Source organism: Gobius niger (assembly GCF_951799975.1).
Source record: "Gobius niger genome assembly, chromosome: 4".
Taxonomy (NCBI): domain Eukaryota; kingdom Metazoa; phylum Chordata; class Actinopteri; order Gobiiformes; family Gobiidae; genus Gobius; species Gobius niger.
This window is the reverse complement of record NC_136855.1, coordinates 12,734,049-12,754,695: the sequence shown is the minus strand read 5'-3', so window position 1 is coordinate 12,754,695 and position 20,647 is coordinate 12,734,049. Positions and strand designations below refer to the sequence as shown.

Genomic DNA, 20,647 nt, shown 5'->3' with positions numbered 1-20,647 from the left:
GGAGATTTAGGAACCACGTGACGAGACAGTCTGACCAAGTACTTACAAAGTACAAGTGAGAGTCCGATGATGAACCATATGTCCGTCTTTACTGCGCAAGCTTTACATCCAGTGAAGTATGACAGGGCAGAAACTGTGTCAAGCTTTTTTTCCCCCCTCGCTCTCTCGTTTACTTTCCCCCTCTAAATGTAAAAACGTTGTATGATAAAATATTTACTGTGACATTTCAAACATCATTCATTAATATATTTTATTAATTATAATCATGTAAATTAAATAGATCCAATTTCTCATTAGTGCCTGGATTGTTGTGTGTCTTTTTCTTTGTAGGCCAGATTAACGTCATAAATCTGTATAATTCAGAATTAATGTGTATTTCATTCAGCATGAAATTGTACTTTCCCTTGTTGACCACTGGGTGGCAGCCGTGCTCAATAATCCGGGAAAGTCTACAGTTACAGTTACCATGGAGATCGGCCATCTTCGCAGCTGTTAGCATACATTTCCATTGATTAACATTAGCTAAAAACAGTATAAAAAGTGGAGAAAATAGCCGTGGAACAACTCCGTTAGCGGCTGAGTTACTGCTGGTAAATACATCTAACTCACTGTGGTGTCCAAGTGTTTTAATGTGAACAATAACTCCAGTATTTTAACTTCTAAAATCTCCATTAGTTTACAATTGCTGCTATTCCCATAATGCTTAGCGACATGACGTCACATTCCCGTGCTCAATAAACAGCCATGGATGAATGCCCTAGTTATGGCTTTGAATATCACGGTGAAATAAATTAGTTTTGTGATAATAGCGTGAGCAATAGTGGTATTTGTATGCGTGCTTTATGATCTTTCCGATTAATAAATCCAAATTAATAGTTACATTTTGAGCGGATGTCGTAGTTGGTTGTTTCCGGATGTTTGGCCAACCTCTCCGACACACCACATGGACTTTTGTAAACAGTCGCGTTGCTTCTGCCACAGCTTCATAACTATGTCATTACATTGTTAAGGATCGAAACCCCTCTTCTTCATGCAAGGATCATCGGTTTTCATACAGGTCATATGCATTTAATAATGGGGGACAAGAGGTTTATAACTAGCATTTAGCCTTTAGCCATATTCCTCTGATCATTGATTACATTTGATACAAATAGATGTACATCTCTCAAACAAACAAAAGTACAGAAGACATTTGATTCATCATTTAAAAACAAATAACAGTATAAAAAGATCACTATTTTGGCTTAGTATGAAAACTTTACTGTGGCCTATCAGTTTTAAGGTGTTTCAGTCATCAAGCTTGTTTAATCATCTTTAACTTATGTATGTGCAAATATAGATTAGCATCTTCATGTCCTTTTTTTTTCTCCAGATGGCCTTACTTTTCACCCCCTCTATATGCTACATTGCTACTACTTCATTTTTAATACAGAACATGCCTGAGTACTAACAAAAATCTGTGTTTTCTAGCTTGAATTGAAGTCGCGAAAATGGACACTTTACGGCTGCTGTCCGTGGATCCGTGTGATCGAGGCTCCCAGCGGTGCAGACTGGGCCCGGGGCTGATGTCGACTTTAGGCTTAACTTTGGGCTCCCCTCTCCTGGTCTCTGTTTCTGGATCAAGCTGCCTGTGTACTGCATGGCCCCGTCCGGACTGTGCAGAGGGCTTCATTCAATTGGACATTAAAAGCTGCTCTCCAAATCTTATTTTTCGTCCTACCTCAAACCTTAGTGTAAACCCTCGCCAAATATCCCCAGTACAATGTTCCAAACTTAAAGGCATCAAAGTTACAATAGTGGTGCAAACTTCAGATTTTAGAAGAAACACTCCCCCACGTGTTGTTCATGAACTTGTAAAAGACATGTTAAAAGGAGTGTATGTCCATAAGAACCATGTGATTAACTTGGGAGATTATGGGACAGAGATTAAGTATGTGGTAATCGAAGAAATAAATCTAGACTCAGACTGTGGACTTGTGACGTCTAAAACCGGAGTGGAGATTACAGGCATCAAGACGCTCAGACACTTCAGGGGAGGACTCGAGCAGCAGAACAGCACGATCCCTTTGGGTGGTCTGGACGAGGTCAGTACTGTCGTTGAAATGATAAAACAATCATTGTATGAGAATTACATGGGTGTCTGTTTCTGCATGCTTTATTTTCATTTTGTCAGCCCTGCAAATGGCTTAACCACCTCTTAATTTCTTGATTTCCCCGATCATGGAATATTGAAGACGATGCTAGATCTCAATAGTAATAATCAAAACTCACCTGACAGTGGGACATTATTAGTTACATAATAGCCATGCGATTGATGTGTAGAATACCCAAATCCTTAATTAGTAAACACCCTTCACTCTTCGTATTTCAGGTCCGTTCGTCTCTGAGGGAGATGCTGCAATTGCCGTTGGTTTATCCACAGACATTAGGCTCCCTGGGCCTGTCCTGTCCGAGAGGGGTGCTGCTGGTGGGACCTCCCGGAGTGGGAAAGACCCAGCTTGTTCGCAGCGTGGCCAGAGAAGTGGGAGCCAGCCTCGTGGTGGTCCATGGGCCTGAGGTACAGCATATGATTAAATAGTAATAATATGTGCGTGAAATGAGACGCAATGATTCCCTATGTCTTGCTTATTTACATTAAATATAAATATAACATTTATATAACAACGTTTTTTTGTTCTTAACAACTGGTTTAGTATTACTGACTCTGTATAATCAAATGCTGTATTAGTTCATCAAATCCTGAACAGATAATGAAAACTACTAAATTAGATACTATGAAACTAGAATCCTTCATCCCAGCAAACTGCAACATGTAATATTACCACTTTCCTATTAAAAAAAACGATTGTAATATGTTTTTAATATGTCATAATAATAATAATTTCCCTGTCTGCTCCAGATTGTAGGTTCAAGACCAGGTGAGAGTGAGGAGAAACTCCGTGGGGTTTTTGCAAACGCTCGGGCGGCGGCGGAGGAGGGTCCCTGTGTTTTGTTCCTGGATGAGCTGGACTCGTTGTGCCCCAGAAGAGCGGGGTCCACAGCAGCGGAGAACCGTCTCGTGGCTCAGCTGCTCACGCTCATGGACGGGATGGACCAAACCGACCGCTTTCTCATCGTAGGAGCGACGAACCGGCCGCAGAGCCTGGACTCAGCGCTGAGGCGACCGGGGAGATTCGACAGAGAGGTATAGGACGACATGGAAATAATCAATAAACTACGATTACTATTAACTCCCTGTGGAAATGTAAACAAAAATGCACAAATCTCTATGCATGCTTTCCTAGCAGAGTTCACAGAAAGAGGTCTTGGGATTAATGAGCACATAGTTACAGTATCTTACAGTTCTCATAATTAACTCATATAGTAGGAAGCAGAAGGATGGATAACGTTTCTTCTTTCTTCCGCGTTTCTACTTTGTATACAATATAAAAATTACATGTATGTGCTGTCTCTCTCAGGTGATCATTGGTGCACCCACGCTGCAGCAGAGGAGACAGATTCTGTGTGTCCTGTTTGAGAAGATGCCAGTTTGTCCCTCTATAGACACTGATGAACTCGCTCAGAGAACTACGGGATTTGTGGGAGCCGACCTCAGCGCACTGTGCAGAGAGGCAGCCATGAACGGCATACGAGAGATGGCAAAGGTGAGTCATCTGTATGTATTTAATCAATCGGGTCAGTGTGTTTGGGCTTGTTCATTATAAACCACAAGGGGGCGCACACTCACTTCAAACAGTACATGGACGTGAATGTTATTTTACCATGTCCTTGTCATTTCAGGGTTCTGAAGAGCCGACACTGAATATGAAACATTTCTGTGAAGCCCTAAAAACTGTGGCCCCCTCGTGTTTAAGGAGCAGTCTGGGACGAACAGACCTCGCCCCTGTGTCCTGGGAACAGATCGGGGGACTGGACGAGGTCAAACTCAAACTCAGACAGGTACAACACAAACATAAACTAATTTTGATCAAATGCAAAACGAATCTAGCTTAGGATTACATTTACAAGTTTGTTTAACTGTTATCTGTAGTTTACATAGCATTGTCAATCATTGTCTTCTGCTTGAAACAATTTTCTCGCCTAATTACAAAACGATTCCCATTTTTTATCTGTGCATAAGAGTATAGAGTGGCCTATGCTGTACCCTGAAGCGTTCGGGCGACTGGGACTGTCCCGTCCTCGTGGGGTGCTGTTGTATGGCCCTCCGGGATGCGCCAAAACCTCCCTGGTACGAGCCGCGGCCTCATCCAGTCACTGCACCTTTCTGTCGGTCAGTGGAGCGGACCTCTACTCCCCCTATGTGGGAGACTCCGAGAAAGCACTGGCTCAGGTAAGATACACGACGATCAACAAAATACTCATGTCATAGGGATTCAGGAAAAGTGTTGATTTTACTGGCATGTTTACGATTTCATGTATCCTTTAGATCTAAAATGTACACATTGTCACACATTGTCACACTGTCGGATAAAAAAAAAATAGTCCAGAGTCCAGATCTTCACTTATGGAGAAGACTTTGCACAGTGGTCACACTCTCCCATCATCAGTGCAAGATTGTGGTGAAAAATGAATGCAACAGTGGATCTTTTGACATTGCAGAAGCTTTTTGAAACAATGCACAGCGAATGCATGATACGATGTAATCAAACTTTAAGACAGTTCAATCAAATATTAGAGCATGTGATCCTTTTTTTTGCTGTGACTTTTTTTGGTCAGGTAATGTACCAAAAAATGGAATGTGGAATGGAATGTACCATTCGATCGAATGTTTGCAAACCTTGAGGAAAAAAATAGCCATTGCTTTGTGTTTGTGGCATTAAAAGCATTGAATTTGACTTGACCCTGCTTGGAGCACTGTTGATAAATACTGACCACAACAAAACTGTATTCACTATTATATGAATTTGATACAAAATGTACGGTATACATATTTTTAAAGTCGTGGAAATCTTTCACATTTTTGCACTGATCATGGTTTGTTTTTATTGTTTAGCTTATTGTTTAAACTAGGTATTTTTGATAAGTTATGATTTAAGGAGAAGCTACAGTTGCAGCCAAGAGCATCATTAGAACCAATGTTGTAGTTTGCCACAGTCCAAACAAATACCCCATTAATGGCAGATGATTAAATGGTCTTGACATAGTGTGACAGAACGTTTTGTAATGTTTATAATTCATAGGTTTTCTGTTCCACTCTTACACAATGCACAACTAATGCTTTTTTTGTTCCCCTGTTTTCTGCAGTTGTTTCGTCAGGCCCGCTCCTGCGCCCCATGTGTCCTGTTCCTGGATGAGATCGACTCTCTGATTGGCAGTCGGACCGAGGGTGCAGGGTGCAGTGGGGTCCAGACTCGGCTCCTGTCTGTGCTCCTGAACGAGATGGACGGCATCGGGCTGAAGACGGAGGAGAGGAGAGGGGGAGAGCGAGTGCTGCAGGTGGAAGGGGAGGAGCAGGGGCCTCCGGGTGAAAAGGTGTGAAAGTCGGACCATGGCGTAAAAAACCTTCTCCGGCACAACCCAAAGATTCTCACAATTTCCCAATTTATGTCAAAGTGTTTATTACAAGTGGTTACACACGCCTTATGTTCATTTCCAGCTGGACTTTGAGGAGGTGTGTAACTCTGAGGTAATGGTTGTTGCTGCCACAAATCGACCGGACGCCCTGGACTCCGCTCTGCTGCGGCCGGGAAGACTGGACCACATCATCTACGTCCCGCCACCCGACCTGGAGGTACTGCTGCTACGTCAATACCGGTCATTTATTATACGTAGGTGTTTCTAGGCACTCAAGATACACACATTATACGTCCATTGCACAAAACAACTGCAGTAGAAACTGGGCATGTACAAAACCTAATCTGTGGCATGTACATAACTCATTCCTCTGTTTGATGGAATGTTTGCAAATATTTAGAAAAAATAGCCATAGTTTTTGTGTTTTGGCATTAAAAGCATTGAATTTGATCTGATGCTACTTGTATAAACTTGGAGCACTGTTGATAAATACTGACCACTGAAGACCAGTAAGACCCCCAAAGGAGCTGCACCTTTGGAGATGCTGTGACCTAGACTGTGTAACACTGCCTAATGTATATCACCCACTAACAGGTCGCAGGTGCTATTGTAGGTTTCACAGATGAGACTTAGGTGGATTTCTTTTGTCTTTCTAGAGTCGTCTGTCCATACTTCAGTTGAGCACAAAGTTGATGCCGGTCGCCGATGACGTTTGTTTGGAGGAGCTGGCCCAAAAGACGGACCTCTTCTCGGGAGCAGATCTGGAAAATCTTTGCAAAGAGGTCAGATTATTATATTCTGCACAGAAATCGGATAACATGTAGAATGTGTTTTATATACAACAGAAAACATTGTAAAGTGATGCCTTGATGCTGTAAAATGTAGCTGCTAGTTACTGTATCACCAAACGTGCGCTGCATACCATTTCATACAGTAGCTGATGTGTCTCTTTTTCTCCCCAATAGGCGGCGCTGTCGGCTCTGCAGGAAGAAAACATGGAGGCTTCTCAAGTTGGACACAAATACTTTCTCCTGTCTCTCAGTAAAATGACTCCATCTCTGACAGTGCAGCAGATTCAGATGTACCAAAACCCACCAGCATAACACGCTAAAATAAAAAATATTACAAACAATCTAAACCTGAATCGTGCTTGTTTTTGTTTGTTTGTTATTTAAATGTCTATTGCAGACTGATACAGATAACAGATACCATTACATTATTTTTTACCCAATGACAAGGAAAAAAATGCCTAAACCAAGGATAGACATGTTCTCAAACAACAGAACAAAGAGGATTTATACACAGAAACATGTAATTCTATGCTGAAAAAATAAACCAGGAGTCAACATGATCAAAATCAGGACCTTACCCAAAGCCAAACCTTGTGTGTGTTAGGTGGGTCTGGCTCTACTATTACTGAGTGATCTTAGTTATTTGTGAGTGTGGATATTTGCATCCTGCTTGGGTCATAGTAGGCCTAAAACATGTATAAAATAACATTTTGCTCTGATCTTTACTACATGTAGGGTACAGTAAAGGTTCTCTGTCGTTGTTTAACCTGACCTATACACTTCATTTACAATAGAACATCACCACAGCAGTACTTGTGCATTTCGGCATCCCACCTCGACTTGCATGTCCTTGTTTGAACCTTCACCGCCCCACAGTGTCCAGCAGGGGGCGGAGTTCCCTATTCAAGTTGGTATCGATCTTCCCCCAAAGTCCTGTGATGGGCGCAGTTTAGTCTACGTGCGTCTCAGCGCGTGCCTCTGTCTGGGAGGGATGCTGAGTTTAAAAGGGAGGGTCAACTTCATCCTCGAGACAGGTGCGAGCTGCCACTGACACATGACGACTCTCAGAAACCTCTGCCGACTTTAAAACAACAGGTCATTGACGGAGAGCCACTAACAACTAGGAAAGATGAGCGGGTTTTTGCAGCTTTTGAAGAAGAAGAAGGAGGTAGGGCTTTTTCCCCTCTTTTTTTTTGTTCCATAATTTGTGCCCATGGAAGTTAAAGTATTTTCCTTCTTCCCGACTACTGGGATATGTCTGTTGGTTTATTTTATTGATTTGATTGATTAGATTTATTTGAGTCATTATATTTACATTGTTTACATTATTTACATTACATAGTCACAGAACAGAAAAACTAAAAGTTACTGGTTTAGTTTGTTATTTCCTAAGAATTTGGTAGATTTGTCCTGGGTCATTTCAAGTCGTAGCTATCTAAAAATAATAATACATTTTCCTTGCCTGTTTTTATTGTTAATTTTGTATTGTTTGATTTGTTTTTGTTTTTGTATTGACTTGATTTTTTTATATTCATATTTTGGGGTTGATTAAAAACGAAAACAAAAAATCCTCTTTTATTTCTGAAGGTCTACGTTTCCCAACCAGTGGGCTTAAACTTGCAGATTAAAATAGAAATTATGGGTGAATAGGTGAAAGTGTGTCTTCTGTATTTTTAGCTTAATTCTGAACACTACACTCTACTCACTGAATATTGTTTAGTTGATGACTTTGTTAGAATATTGGCAGGATCCTCGAGGTAGGGGTTACACTTGACTCAAAGGGTGCCTGGGACAGAAAAGGTTTGAAAGTCCTGATTTAGGCCACATCAGATTATACTACTTGCTTTTTCATTATTAAGTCACTCTTTAATTGACTCCCGAATTGCTTGTAGTTATATTGTAATTAAACATGATCTTTTTGTTCCTTCCAGCTGATCCCCTTGATTGGCTTCATGGCTTTCGCTGCGACTTTTGCCACCTCTGCCTCGCTGTACTTTCTCTTCACCAAGACGGATGTCATGTGAGTGATCAATTGAATGTTTTTCCTCTTTTCCTCCTCTGCGTTTGCCAGTGTTTTACTTCAGTTGAGTGCAACAGGAAGGGACAATATTAGATCACGTAAGCATTTCCACATTGTGAATGCTGCTGGCAAATCATTTTATATAAAGTATTTCAATTTTGAACTGCATTTTCTGACGGACAGCACTGTGATGTTGTTATTTTTTAGCCTCAATAAGACCAACAACCCAGAGCCTTGGGAAAGGGTGGACCCAAGAAAGCCGCAAAAGGTAAAAAAAAAAAAAAATCACAAATTTGAGTCACATTAATGGATGGAAGATGGTGTTTTCTATTATGCGAATTGATTGGACATTTCAGACAGAATCAAATGAATGGTGTTAGTGAGACATATCTTCGCACAGTAGGAACATTTCATAAACAACAAGCTGCTGCAATAGGAAGTGTGCACTGATAAGATGCTTTCGAATGAAATGATCATTATCACGCTGCAGAATATTGTGAGATGGATGTAATTGGATTGTAGTAGTTGCCCCCCCCTCTCTCCTCATGTGGGGAATATAAAAGTATGTCCTACCTAACCCTCCTTTATGACATCTTAGTAATAATTCACTTCATGCTCACAACTCAAAGACGAGTATATAAAAAGACAAAATAGCCTTTATTCTTTTTCAATTAGAAAAAATAGTCCTGATATGATCCTGACTCACTGTACTTCATGTTACTTGGGAGGGCAAATGTTTCATGAGGTGGCTCGTATTTTGAGCACATGTGTTTCATCTAAGGGCATAGTTTTGGACGTAGCCAAACCTGCATAGTCACTGTAGGAAGCACTTACCAGAATTGCTTCATCTGTTTAGTGACATCAGGCAAATTAATGGTCCGCTCCACAAAGGCTCATGTTTCCTCTCATCTCAAACGGACAGGCTTGTTTTGTTTTCCGACTTTGGCCTCAACCTGTTGCTTTATTGTAATTACAGTAGTTTCAAGCCCATAATTTGAGGAACCTTGATTTGTAAACAGTGATCAATATACATCATACTTTCTATTACCAAATGTAGAAACTTAATTGTTTGTTTGGGTTTTTTTAGACCTTAAAGGGACTATACAGAGTTAAAAATGTTAAAATTATGTATTTTCCTCCCCTTACATGTTCCAGCCATGTCCTAATGTGTAGAATGAGCCCAGACCTGTTCACCACAACTGCCTCTAAAATCCTGCACTGTCACTCAAAAAGTTGTTACTTCGTGTCCGAACTGGCGTCATGCACGAGCTTAATATAGAAGGTACAGTTACATGTATGACCTGAGGTGGCAGTAGTGAGTATAAAATGGCCAACTTGCATCTAGTCTCTTTAAGCATCTTTTAAATTAATTTCAGCATCAAGTCTAACCATTTCTACAACCTTTGCCGTTTTACTCCTTTCGTCAAGCAAAAACGCCCTTAAGAGTGGACGGGTCGATGGCGCGGGAGGGTGTAAAATAATCAATTGAATTAATTAGAATCAATAAATCGAGTTGTGAATGAATAATGATGACAGTGCAGCGCTTTGAGAAACTTGTTAATACAGGCTTGTAAAGCGCAATACAAGTGTAAGCCATTAATATTATTATTATGTGATGTTTAGCTCTTTTAGTCCGTGTTTTCTCAACATTTATGCACACTACCAGTAATATCGTTCACCAACAGTCAGTAGCAGTGTTGATAATTGATTGATTTTTTATTTATTTATCTTTTTTTTTTACTTACCCCAATTCCAGAATGAAATGTCTCAGTTTTTCCTCTTTTCCATTACTGACAGAATTCTACTCATCATTTTTAAACCTCGGTGGCACTTGGAGGGTTAAATATTTTAAGAATTCTGAGATCCCTTGTGTTTGGGTTGCAAAAAAATGAACTAAAATATCCTTTTACTTATACACACTATATTGCATTTATTCTATACATGTTTATATTAATCGCATATTTATTTCATCCTTCTCCTCTTTCAGTTACTCACCATAAACCAGCAGTGGAAGCCCGTGGAGGAGCTGCAGACGGTCAAAAGCATGCACAAGTGAACCCTCCATCAGCCCCGGACCTGCTCTACAGCGCCCCCATCAGTCTAACAGAATCCTTTCTGCACAAACTCGACTTTCAAACGCTCAGTGTGCGGAAACGCTTCTGCTCCACTGGTGGGGTTAGCCGCAGCCCGTGCACATCGCTACTGCGTTCGTCTAACGCCGTTCATTTCCAAAACCATTCATTTTTTAAAGTTTGTTTCGTTTTTACGAGGTCTGGATTCAACGCACTCATGTTCATAAAGTTGGAATAATTGTCAGATCCAGACCGGGATCCTGGCTCGAGGTCTAGAGAAAAGGTCCCTGGGCACTGCTTTATGGCCCTCTGACTTTAACAGGTCGCAGTGGATGAAATACTCTTATCTCAGCACATAAAACGGTAAAAAAGGCTTAAGGTGAAATGATTTCTCTTGAGTAACCAGGAGGGACACATCACAAAGGATTACTGATATATTATTCCCACTTTATGGGCTTATGCTGTAAATATTTTATCAGGGAAACGATGAGAGCAGACCAGCAAGTCTATGTGCTGCAGGCATGCTTGCAATATTTAGCCAATGTGAATAAATGTAAAGGACAGCTTAGTTCAAATACAATATATCAACTAACAGATAACAGCTGTGATCAGGGAAATGGACAGTTATTAAAGAGACGCCAAGGTGTTAGTAGGATTGTGTAGTAGGATTATTTCCATCTCAACATCCCATTGTTTTGTGTGTTTGTAAACTGGTGCAGCTTTTAAACGTAGATGATACTATTTAAAAGAATGGAAATATATTTATTGTGAAATGAGGGACAAAAAAAAGTCTGTAATGCACTGATTATTTTTGATAAAGTTATTGACCACTTGAACAATCGCTGGTCGATCGTGTCACTTTTGTTTTTCGACCACTACCAAGGCACTGATCACAACGCTGTCACAACGCTCACAACTTCTATACAGCTACGATACAGCGCTGATTAAAAGGCAGAGAGCAGGAAGAAGCAAAAACCAGGTGTGCGATGTTGTAAAGGTTTAGGGTGTGGATCACTTTATTGCCGAGATAAACCAAACAAACCAAGCTGTTTATTTTGACTTGTGTTCACCAGGTGGTTTTACGTTAAAGCCATTGAGTGCCTTTTTACTACTTAGACAGGCCTGTTTGTGGTTTTGATACTTTTCAGACATGATTCCTGATGAAACTATTGCGAAAATGCTGTAAATAAGGAGTCTGAGGTGGCCGTTGGGCGTGTCCAGTGAGTGTGGTTGAACTTGTGAGTCACTAAGAGAAAGCCATAAGTCAATAAAGTAGCACATAACATTTTTTATTGGGGGCACTGCATGTTCTATAAAAGTATGATGCCCTGCAGTTGGTGGTGGAGTAAGCCAAAACACTGTGCGTAAACTTTATTTCAAATCGGTAAATTTCCCTTTGCGTGCCCTTGTGTGTCATTTGTTTATCGATTTGTACATTACTTTTCTAATAGTGCAGGTAAAGAGCAGAGATTGTTGCTGTTTTGCATGTTTTTAGGTGATGACAGTCTATTTAAGAATTACTGCGTGCGACTCGGCCCCCCCCCCAATCTGTTTTGCACTGATAAGACACTACTTCACATGCTGACACATAGCACGCATTTTCCTCAAAAACACTAAAGCCCTGTTTATGGAGAATATTATTTTGTTTTGTCCTTGTGTGGATATAGCCTGAGGTCAAAAGCGCACACAGAAATGGGAAGTTTGTTGCCAAAACCTGCTCACACCCAGCAGATCAAACAGCTGCACATCTTTAGTCAAAGTGTTTAATTCATGCAAGACAAATAATGATGTGTTCACTTGCTTTCAACATTTGTGGATTTCCTGTCATCACCCTGCCCTCCATTCATTCAGTGCAGTCTGGTCTCTCTCTGGTTAACAAGAGGTCATGGCTATAACATAATTAAAGGCCTGTTCTTCCAAAGCCGCTCTGCTCAGTGTTATCAGGCTGAGTGAGATCTTCTTTGTGCCCATTTTCATATCAGCGAATATGAAAAACACATGAGCCCAACCCGTTTCCAGTGAATGTAACTTGCATCAATCTTTAACACAGAGCAATGACAGGTTAGGACCGGGGCTGTGTTTCCGTAAAAAGAACCAGGAAGTGGGCGTTCTTATATTTGGCCACAAAGCTGAAAGTCTTAGTCACAGTGAAAACCTTCTTCCTGTTATAGTTTGACAAACATGTTTTTTAGATTGAAGAAGTCAGTAAAAAAAGTCACAAACACTTGCACCTTTTTCATGCTTTCTATTTTCAGCATATACCATGTTATAGTGAAAAGAATAGCTGCACTAATTTACACAGTCATCCGTTTATAACATGACTAACAAAGGCCACACAAACCCGGAACTTTCTTGTGCATCTCAAGCGCTTGAGACGCCTTGTTCCACTTGGTGATGTCATAAGGCGGCCTCCTCCTTTTTCCAGAAAGTCCTCCTCTGCAGGTATTATTTGTAAAGGTCCACTTTCCCGATTTTCCTGATTTTAGTGCTCAAATTTTATGACACAATGTTTCTTGCTAGTAGTTCTGAGTCTTGATTAAATGGCTTGGCTCCACTTTCTGATGGTAATGGCTATACAACTTTGACACGTATCCACACACATTAAGTTATAAAATGCCACTGCTAAGTCAAAAAAGCATTAAAAACTGGGCGTAAAGCATCATGGAATACCTTACTTTTGATTCCAGAAGAAGGAAAATGGTTAAAAAATGTCCGTTCTTGGGTTGTTCCCATGTTGCTGTGGTCAGTGTCTTTCAAAACAATGGTGAGCTGCAATAGGGGATAAACATGGAGATTTTAAAATGACGTAACATCCATCTGAAAGCTGAAGGAAGTGTCAAGGAGTGAGGTAAGCCTGAGTTTCTATGACGATATAGAGAGTAATGTGCAGGAGTATGGGCTGACACTGGTGAGGAGTGAGCTCAGATATGATTCAATTGTTAACGTTTCAAACAGCACGTAATTAGAAATTCCCATCGCAAAGTAATTTTAAACTGTCTAATAATAGCAGTCTTTTGGGGGTTCAGCTCCCACTTGGGTTTGTGGCAAATGCCTTATATGCATTTTCTTCTGCAATGTCCCTGGATCACACAGCCCTCATAACTTTAAAGGATTTGTGTTCATAAAATGGCCTTGACATGAATCAATTTTAAAAACCCGAGAGGGATAGAGGGGGTGGTCCAGAGGTGGCACCAGGACCCGGACCGATGAGGTTTCCGAAATAAACTTGTCCTATTGGGTTGTTTGGATCACTGGTTCACAACTGGCGGGTCGCAAAACCGCTTTCAGTGGGTCACGAGCCTTTTTTATGTAAAAAATAAAAGGATAGAATCACCATTTGAGTCTGTTAAAATGACTGCTCTGTCGCTGTTTTTATTCACTTCAGCTTTAATTTTGCTTATTTAGTGCTTATTCATTAACTATTTTTGAGGAAAAGACAGTACTTTACATTATATTTCACAAGTCTAAGTCGCATTTGGGTCGCGGCTTGTCATCCCAGGGTGATTGTGGGTCCCGACACCAAACCAGTTTAGAACCGCTGGTTTAGATCATTGACAGTATGTCAATGGTTTAGATAACCTTTGCAGCAAAGGTTATCTAACCCTGCACAAGTCAGGAGCTCACACAAAAGGTTCCGGGTTAATTCCAGCTGTGTCCACCTATCTGTTAAAGCAATAGGCCACCATTTTTTACAAACTAAGATATGTTCTTACCTTAGCTTAGACGAGTTCATTTGTACCTGTCTGGTCTTCACGCGTGCTCTCAGTCATGCTCCAAACGAGGTGAAGATAGAAGCTACCAAGCTCTTCCACGTTTTCCCTGGTTATGTGAAGTGTTACACAATAAAGTATAATTACACAAAATTAAACAATGTGGATTTTCAAAGTGGATAAAAAGGGGAACTATATTGTAAGGCATAATAATACCAGAAGTACTTCGACATCCGCGCAGTAATATATTCACTTAACTATGCTGACGGCCCTTTTTATCTGCTTAGAAAATCCACATTGTTTCATGTGTAACTATACTTTATCGTGTAACACTTCACGTAACCATATTCAAATAAGCAAAACGTGGAAGAGCTTGGTAGCTTCTATCTTCACCTTGTTTGGAGCTATATAAGAGAGGCTAAATGCTAACGCCGTCTGTGCTGTGTTTACGTGACTGAAGTCTCACGTGAAGACCGGTAGACAGGTAACTCGTCTAAGCTTAGGTAAGAACATATCTCAGAATGTAAAAACGGTGGCCTATTCCTTTAAAGCTGCTCTACCCAATGTTCTCCTCTTCTCTCCTGAGGATGCCCCAACTCTTTTCTAGATCTCACAATACTGCTCACATAACCAGAATGCTCATGGAAATTGTGCACTGTTCGGACGCATGTGCAGCTTTGTCAGGCAGCAAAGTGAATCCGCCATAGAGATACATTGTGCTCATTTTGACTTTCATGAATTTATCCAATTTAATGGCACAATGTTGTTGTCTTCCCCACATTAATTCCTCGATTTGAAATATAGCCTAATGAGCCGACAGTGGCACAGCAAATGTGTATCCAGCTTTAATGTTTCGTCACACAATCATAAACTTGGTCAGGCTTAGACTTGACCAAATTCGGAGTATTACAGACCAGGTGACTTTGCCAGCTGGTGCTTTAATTGCAGACACTTAGCATCAGCATCGATCATACCCGTCTGACAGGTTTAGGCAGAGCTTTTATAAATATGGAATTCCTCTTGTTCACGGTGATGCAGCAGTTTGGGCTTTGCATCATGTGACTGTGCGCTTCCTATTGTGTTGTGGTGTAAAAGGTAGTTGGTGATGACTCTACTGTGCCTTAAGGCGGGACATTGCAGGTGAATAGATAGAAACAATAGCCTACATTTTGAGGTACCGCTTGGAAACCTTTGCTGCTTGTTTAATCTATGTTTAGTTAATAGTTGGTTGTCCACATGTTAAGAGAGCAGACTGGCCCAAAACAAAATCTTTAAAAATCCAGTTTTGCCTGAAGGAATAAAGAAATAAAAATGGATCACATGTCCAGTGTCTGCGCCTGAAGAACTCCAGAGCAAGCAGTTTTAGACAAGATGTTATCTGACGGAACAAATATTACTTTTCACTCTCAATGATCCCAAAAGCAGTCACCCATTGATGCAGGTGAAGGGAATGGCCAGAGAAAACGGTCTATTTAAACATATAAATCAATTTGACAGCCTTTGTCTCTCTAATGGGGCAGTTTCCTAAAGCCATCTGTCTGCCCGTTCGCTGGTGATCTCACTTATTGGTGACCTGGTGACGTAAGCACTGCCCATATTGATTTGATCTTTCACCCCGGGATGTACACACTCGATGCAAATGTGCAGGGCTTGTGTCAAAGGAAACACTGTTGCTCATTGAATGGCTGTGGTTAGATCGGTCTGGCCTTTGCAGATGCAGAGCTGAATGGTGATTCAGTGCAACAGACATGCTTAAAGGCCCTTATTTTGTTTAATAACAATAAAAGAGGAAGGCTGTAAATTCTCTGTTATTAGTTGTGGTCCAGGGTTGTGTCTATACAAGCACTTTCACAACTTTATTCTCACAGTTAAAGGTAATACTAGGACAAAACAAATGTCATTCCACTATTTTCCCTACATGATATTCTACATTTTGTCATACCACATGATAAAACGTACTCTATTACGTCAATCAGTTTATGTTTTGTGGTGAAACGTCAGCGTTAAGTCAAAAGATTCAACAGGTTTAATTGATTGGACTTATACTCACTTGGATCTTTTTTTCACTCTGCCTGTTGTCCTAAAAATGAACTTGTGCATGTGACATTGTAGGTCTGGCACTCCCACAGGAGCCCACAGTTATGACATTGTCTCTGTCACTGCGGTTATTTAAAGACACAATGCAACAGAGGAAGGATATACTAAAGAGTGCTCCTATCTGTGTACGTGACTGAGGCTGTCAAAGGCACCACGTGACCAGCAGCAGGTAGCACCACACTTCATGGAGAGGCATCGCTGCTCAACAGCGCCACCAGGAGGACACGGCAGGTCCTGCAGGGTGTGAATGACAATGAATAATGCAGGAAGAGGGACAGGCAGCCAACATTGTACATGATCATAGGGGGTGAGTTAAGTTTGAGAGCCTGCCCTCTTTCTTGGATCGCAGATCACCTGAACCTGCTTCAACAAACACTAAAGTTGGTCTCCATTTTGTCTTGAGTCGATGAAAACAATAGGCATATAATAAAACATTGTACATTAAAGTCTTCTGAAGCAGAATTTAGTCTTAAGGTCCCTACAATGTAAAGTGTCTAATGAAAGAACAATAGCCTGGAATTGAAAACATGCAGCTGTGTTACTTTTCTCATTGTGTTGATGATGAAGCAGCTGCTCCAGAACTCTTAACTGTGATCAAACTTTACCAGTCCTCACTTCAGGAAGGGAATATCAAGTTAACTTGAGCATTAAGGATGTTAAGCAGTCAGAGGCTTGTAGTACTCAGTTACATTTCCACCACTAACTTAAACACAGCTTGGAACAATGATAATAGGATCATGATAAAAAAGAAATGATGATGCTCGTTCTCTTGACAAAACCTCTCCATTTCTGCTTCAGACTATTGTAGCCACAGCTGCCCTGGGTAGGCTGCCAAACTGTGCCATTGTCAAAAGATACACCGCTTTACACTCTGGGCCACCGACGTAGGAAAAGGCAAGTGAGATAAGACAAGTTACTGGAAGTGAAAGAATAAAACGATAAAAACAGCAAAATACAGTTTACAGAAAACAGCACAAAAACATGTTTAATGTGTTCAAATTAGTGTATTAGGCTATTACATTATTGACTGATTTTATTGTGAAAGATTTTCTTCTTGTCAGCCCAAAAGTGCAATAACCAACCAATACAGTAATAATAATGACATTATCGGCTGGTAACATGTTATAACTTAATTGGCTCAACAAAGTTACTTTATCGGTTTATTACATTTTGAAACAGGCCAAATTTATAACGTTATTGCCCATTATTACGTTATCAGTTCCTACACCCCTGCTCTGAAATAAAGCACTACCATAATATATATGTAGCTGCTGTATGATGGTAGTAGTAAAATTTCATAGTATCAAAGCTTGAAGAAGGGAATCAAACACTCCTCACAGGAGCATCAGCTCTTGTTTAATCTGTGACCCGTGTAAAGGGCATCATAATGTCCCAAACTGGTTAAAAGTCAAACTGACCCACAGATGGACCGGGGAGGTTCAATAAAAGAGACACGGGTCTGAGGCCACACAACAAAGGAGAGCAAACAACACAAGGTCCCTGTAGGTTTATTACCAATTTCCTCCTGGTGCCTGGAAACAGGGGCGTCCCATCGTCACTGTGACAACCAAAGCAGAAAACATTAACTTTAAAGTTGTGGGTTTAGGCTAGTCTATGATGATGGTTCTCAAGTTATGGTGCGGGTCCCAGTGGTGGTGGTCAGATCTCTGGTGGGACTCGCGAGTCCTTTGGAGATTCATAATGTTTCTGCCCTTTTGCTGTTTCAGAATGCATTCAATATTAGTCTGGGTTTGGTCTAGATTAGTTTTTATTGTTCGAGCGAAAGCAGGAGCATTATAATGATGACGATGAAAAATGACAAGGGTATGTCGTGAAGTCCAAGGAGATCAAAAAAAGTAGCCTATAGGCCTGTGCAAATAAATAAATGAGATACAATGACGAGGAGTCTAGTAATCATCATTTAATTCATTTATTGTAAATATGTCTTTGCTTTTCCAGTTGGACAAGTGTAAAGAATATTTTTTTCTGGTTTAAGCCAATTCCAGTAGATTGTATAATGTGCACACAGAATAATTTAAAGAAATATGTACAAATATATTAAGTCCTCAGGGTGCTTAACTGCTCTAAGGCACATGTTACGTCACAATGGGAAGAGGAAGATTGGCATGTGATTTAAAGGAACAGGGCACCGTTTTTGCAAACTGAAATACAGTATTTTCTTACCTGAGCTTAGACGAGTTGATGCGTACCTGACTAGTCTTAACGCGTGCGCTAAGTCATGCAAAAACACCGTACATGTTGTCAGCATTTAACCTCTCCTCCTCTCCTCTATGGGGCCAGCAGGGGTGAAGTTAGAAGCGACCAAGCTCTTCCATGTTTCCCCTATTTAAATACAGTTACATGAGTAGTTACACGATCCAAGTATAATCACACAAAATTAAACATGTCGATTTTCAAAGCGGATAAAAAGGTGCAAACGTTCACGTAGCCGTATTTAGATAGGGAAAACGTGGAAGAGCTTGGTCGCTTCTTCACCGCTGTTGGTCCCGTAGAGGAGAGGAGGAGAGGCTAAATGCTTACGACATGTACGGGGTTTTTGCATGACTGAGCGCACGCATAATGACCATACAGGTACGAATCAACTCGTCTAAATAAGGTAAGAACATGTCTCAAGTATGCAAAAACGGTGGCCTATTCCTTTCCTCCGGTACTTTAAAATGGCACCACCTTGCGGTGAAACAGGAGAGTGCAGTTGAAGATGTGAAGGTCATCTGAATTCATAGCACAAGTAAAAGGTCAAATCGGCTCAGTTTCAGCAGGTAGAGGTTCCAATGCAAACAGGTTTTATTGTAAACAGGTCATTCATTACTGTTCCTTTTGAAACTCTTTCTTTAGTGAAACTCTCTTGTGACTCTTGCAACCTCTGACAGCGCTGCACAAAAGTATTAAACATCTCAGCACCGCTTCGTATTCGCCTAAATCAGACCCATCGAAGGGCCCAGTTTGGCTTGCTGTATGTGTCAGCTGTACAGCGCCCTCATGCGGTGAGAAAATGGTCGACTCGCCAACCATGTTATCACAAGACCACTGTCTTTTGAATCATAATTTAAACAGAGCCAGCTCCAGCCAATCTGGACAGAATAGTCCAGCAATGCCATTTATTTCCAAGAAATTTAGATTTTATGTCAGTTGAAATCCACTTGCTTTTTAATGATATTTAATAGAATAGAATAGAATAGAATAGAATAGAACAGAATGCTTTATTTGTCATTAAACACAAGCATAATGAGATTTGTTTGGCTCTCAAGGTCTCAATAATGAATAATAAAAAACAAAAACACTTGCGGACAAAAACAGAAAAAACAGTAGTAGCAACTGCAATGTGGTGCTTAAGTGCTTTTAAGGTGTGTTAGAGCCAACAGCTTGGTGGTAAAAACTGCTCTTCAATCTGCTGGTGTGAGTCTGTAACACTCTAAAGCGTTTGCCTGAGGGCAGGGGCTCAAACAGTGAGTGTCCGGGGTGTGTCCTGTCCCTGTAAATATTTGTAACCCTCCTCTTCATGCGTGTGGCATATACAGAGTGGATTGATTTAAAGCCTTAACTTTAGCACAATCATTTTAATGACTTTTTAAACCCTTATTCACTACATTCACATTGCTTTGTAACCATAGCATAAAAAAATATAATAGTCTGTAAAATAAATAAATAAATGAACTGTGTAAAACTATAGGTGAAATAATGCATCATACTCAAAGTGGAATAAGATTAAATATTTTATTACTTACAAAAAAGAAAAAACAATAATCCAGTTCTTGATAATTTATTCTTGATATTTTCAGACAGAATTCACAAACTCTCTTTCTCAAAACAAAATGAACACTTGTTTAATAAATGTCCAGCAGCTTTTCATTTAAAAGAACCGCATTTGAAATACTGGGCCACTTTTAACCTTTTTATATGAGAAATGCACTGCACGTCTCCAAACACCTTTTACTTTATATCACAATGTTAAAAGTCAGCTATCACGATTGTCAGTTGCTAAAGGTAAAAGAAAGTAGCCAAAAATGCTCTGAAAATAGGTGCACATGATTTTAAAGGGGCCTGTGGACAAAGACACTGCGATGTCAGGGATAAAAAAGGATATCATTTGCAATGCAATTTTTAAGCTATGGGCTCCTGCACGTGAGCGTTAGATTCCCCCCATGAGGGATTAGTGGTGTCTTGAACAAATCTCGGATTAGTTCAAGAAAACATCACAACAGAAAGTGAGTCCGTTTTATTTTGTATTAAAAAGGAGGTATTATGCTTTTTGCAGGTATTTTGTTATATTCTGAAACACTTCTCTATCACTATCTTACACATTGTTGGTTAGAAAATGCAATATTGATCTCAAACAGCTAAAAGAAAAGGCTTGGTAAGCGATTGAGAGGTGACTAAAATAACTGCTCCAGATTTGTTTATGATGAACGAACTTGTAACATG

At 40.4% G+C, this 20,647-nt stretch overlaps 2 protein-coding genes across 3 annotated transcripts in view; both read left to right on the top strand.

Moving 5' to 3' along the window:
• Positions 1-921: 921 nt before the first annotated feature.
• On the top strand, positions 922-6,627 carry afg2b (AFG2 AAA ATPase homolog B). Its single transcript, XM_079555162.1, has 11 exons — positions 922-1,057; positions 1,471-2,084; positions 2,372-2,557; positions 2,900-3,184; positions 3,459-3,644; positions 3,781-3,939; positions 4,121-4,330; positions 5,245-5,472; positions 5,597-5,731; positions 6,171-6,296; positions 6,480-6,627. Exons 2-11 carry the CDS (start codon positions 1,491-1,493, stop codon positions 6,615-6,617), a joined length of 2,247 nt encoding a protein of 748 aa, XP_079411288.1. The 5' UTR covers positions 922-1,057; positions 1,471-1,490; the 3' UTR covers positions 6,618-6,627.
• Positions 6,628-7,252: 625 nt separating this feature from the next.
• The window catches only part of cUnh15orf48 (chromosome Un C15orf48 homolog), a 64,723-nt gene continuing 51,328 nt past the window's right edge, over positions 7,253-20,647 (top strand). The window contains exons 1-4 of one of the 2 annotated variants that reach the window (XR_013792796.1): positions 7,253-7,473; positions 8,237-8,325; positions 8,533-8,593; positions 10,313-10,575. Coding sequence is in view for 1 of the 2 variants with exons in the window: in XM_079554865.1 (XP_079410991.1) it covers positions 7,435-7,473; positions 8,237-8,325; positions 8,533-8,593; positions 10,313-10,381 (258 nt within the window). In the remaining variant the exon portion in view is untranslated. Of the gene's footprint in view, positions 7,474-8,236; positions 8,326-8,532; positions 8,594-10,312; positions 11,012-20,647 lie in introns of those variants that run through there. The other variant, XM_079554865.1, reaches the window with a different exon arrangement.

Excerpts from the sequence above, each read along its gene's own strand:
- afg2b (XM_079555162.1), top strand. The coding sequence starts at position 1,491 with ATGGACACTTTACGGCTGCTGTCCGTGGATCCGTGTGATCGAGGCTCC. Across the intron at positions 3,940-4,120 it reads TCAAACTCAAACTCAGACAG|AGTATAGAGTGGCCTATGCT; the intron begins GTACAACACAAA and ends TCTGTGCATAAG. Across the intron at positions 5,473-5,596 it reads AGGGGCCTCCGGGTGAAAAG|CTGGACTTTGAGGAGGTGTG; the intron begins GTGTGAAAGTCG and ends GTTCATTTCCAG.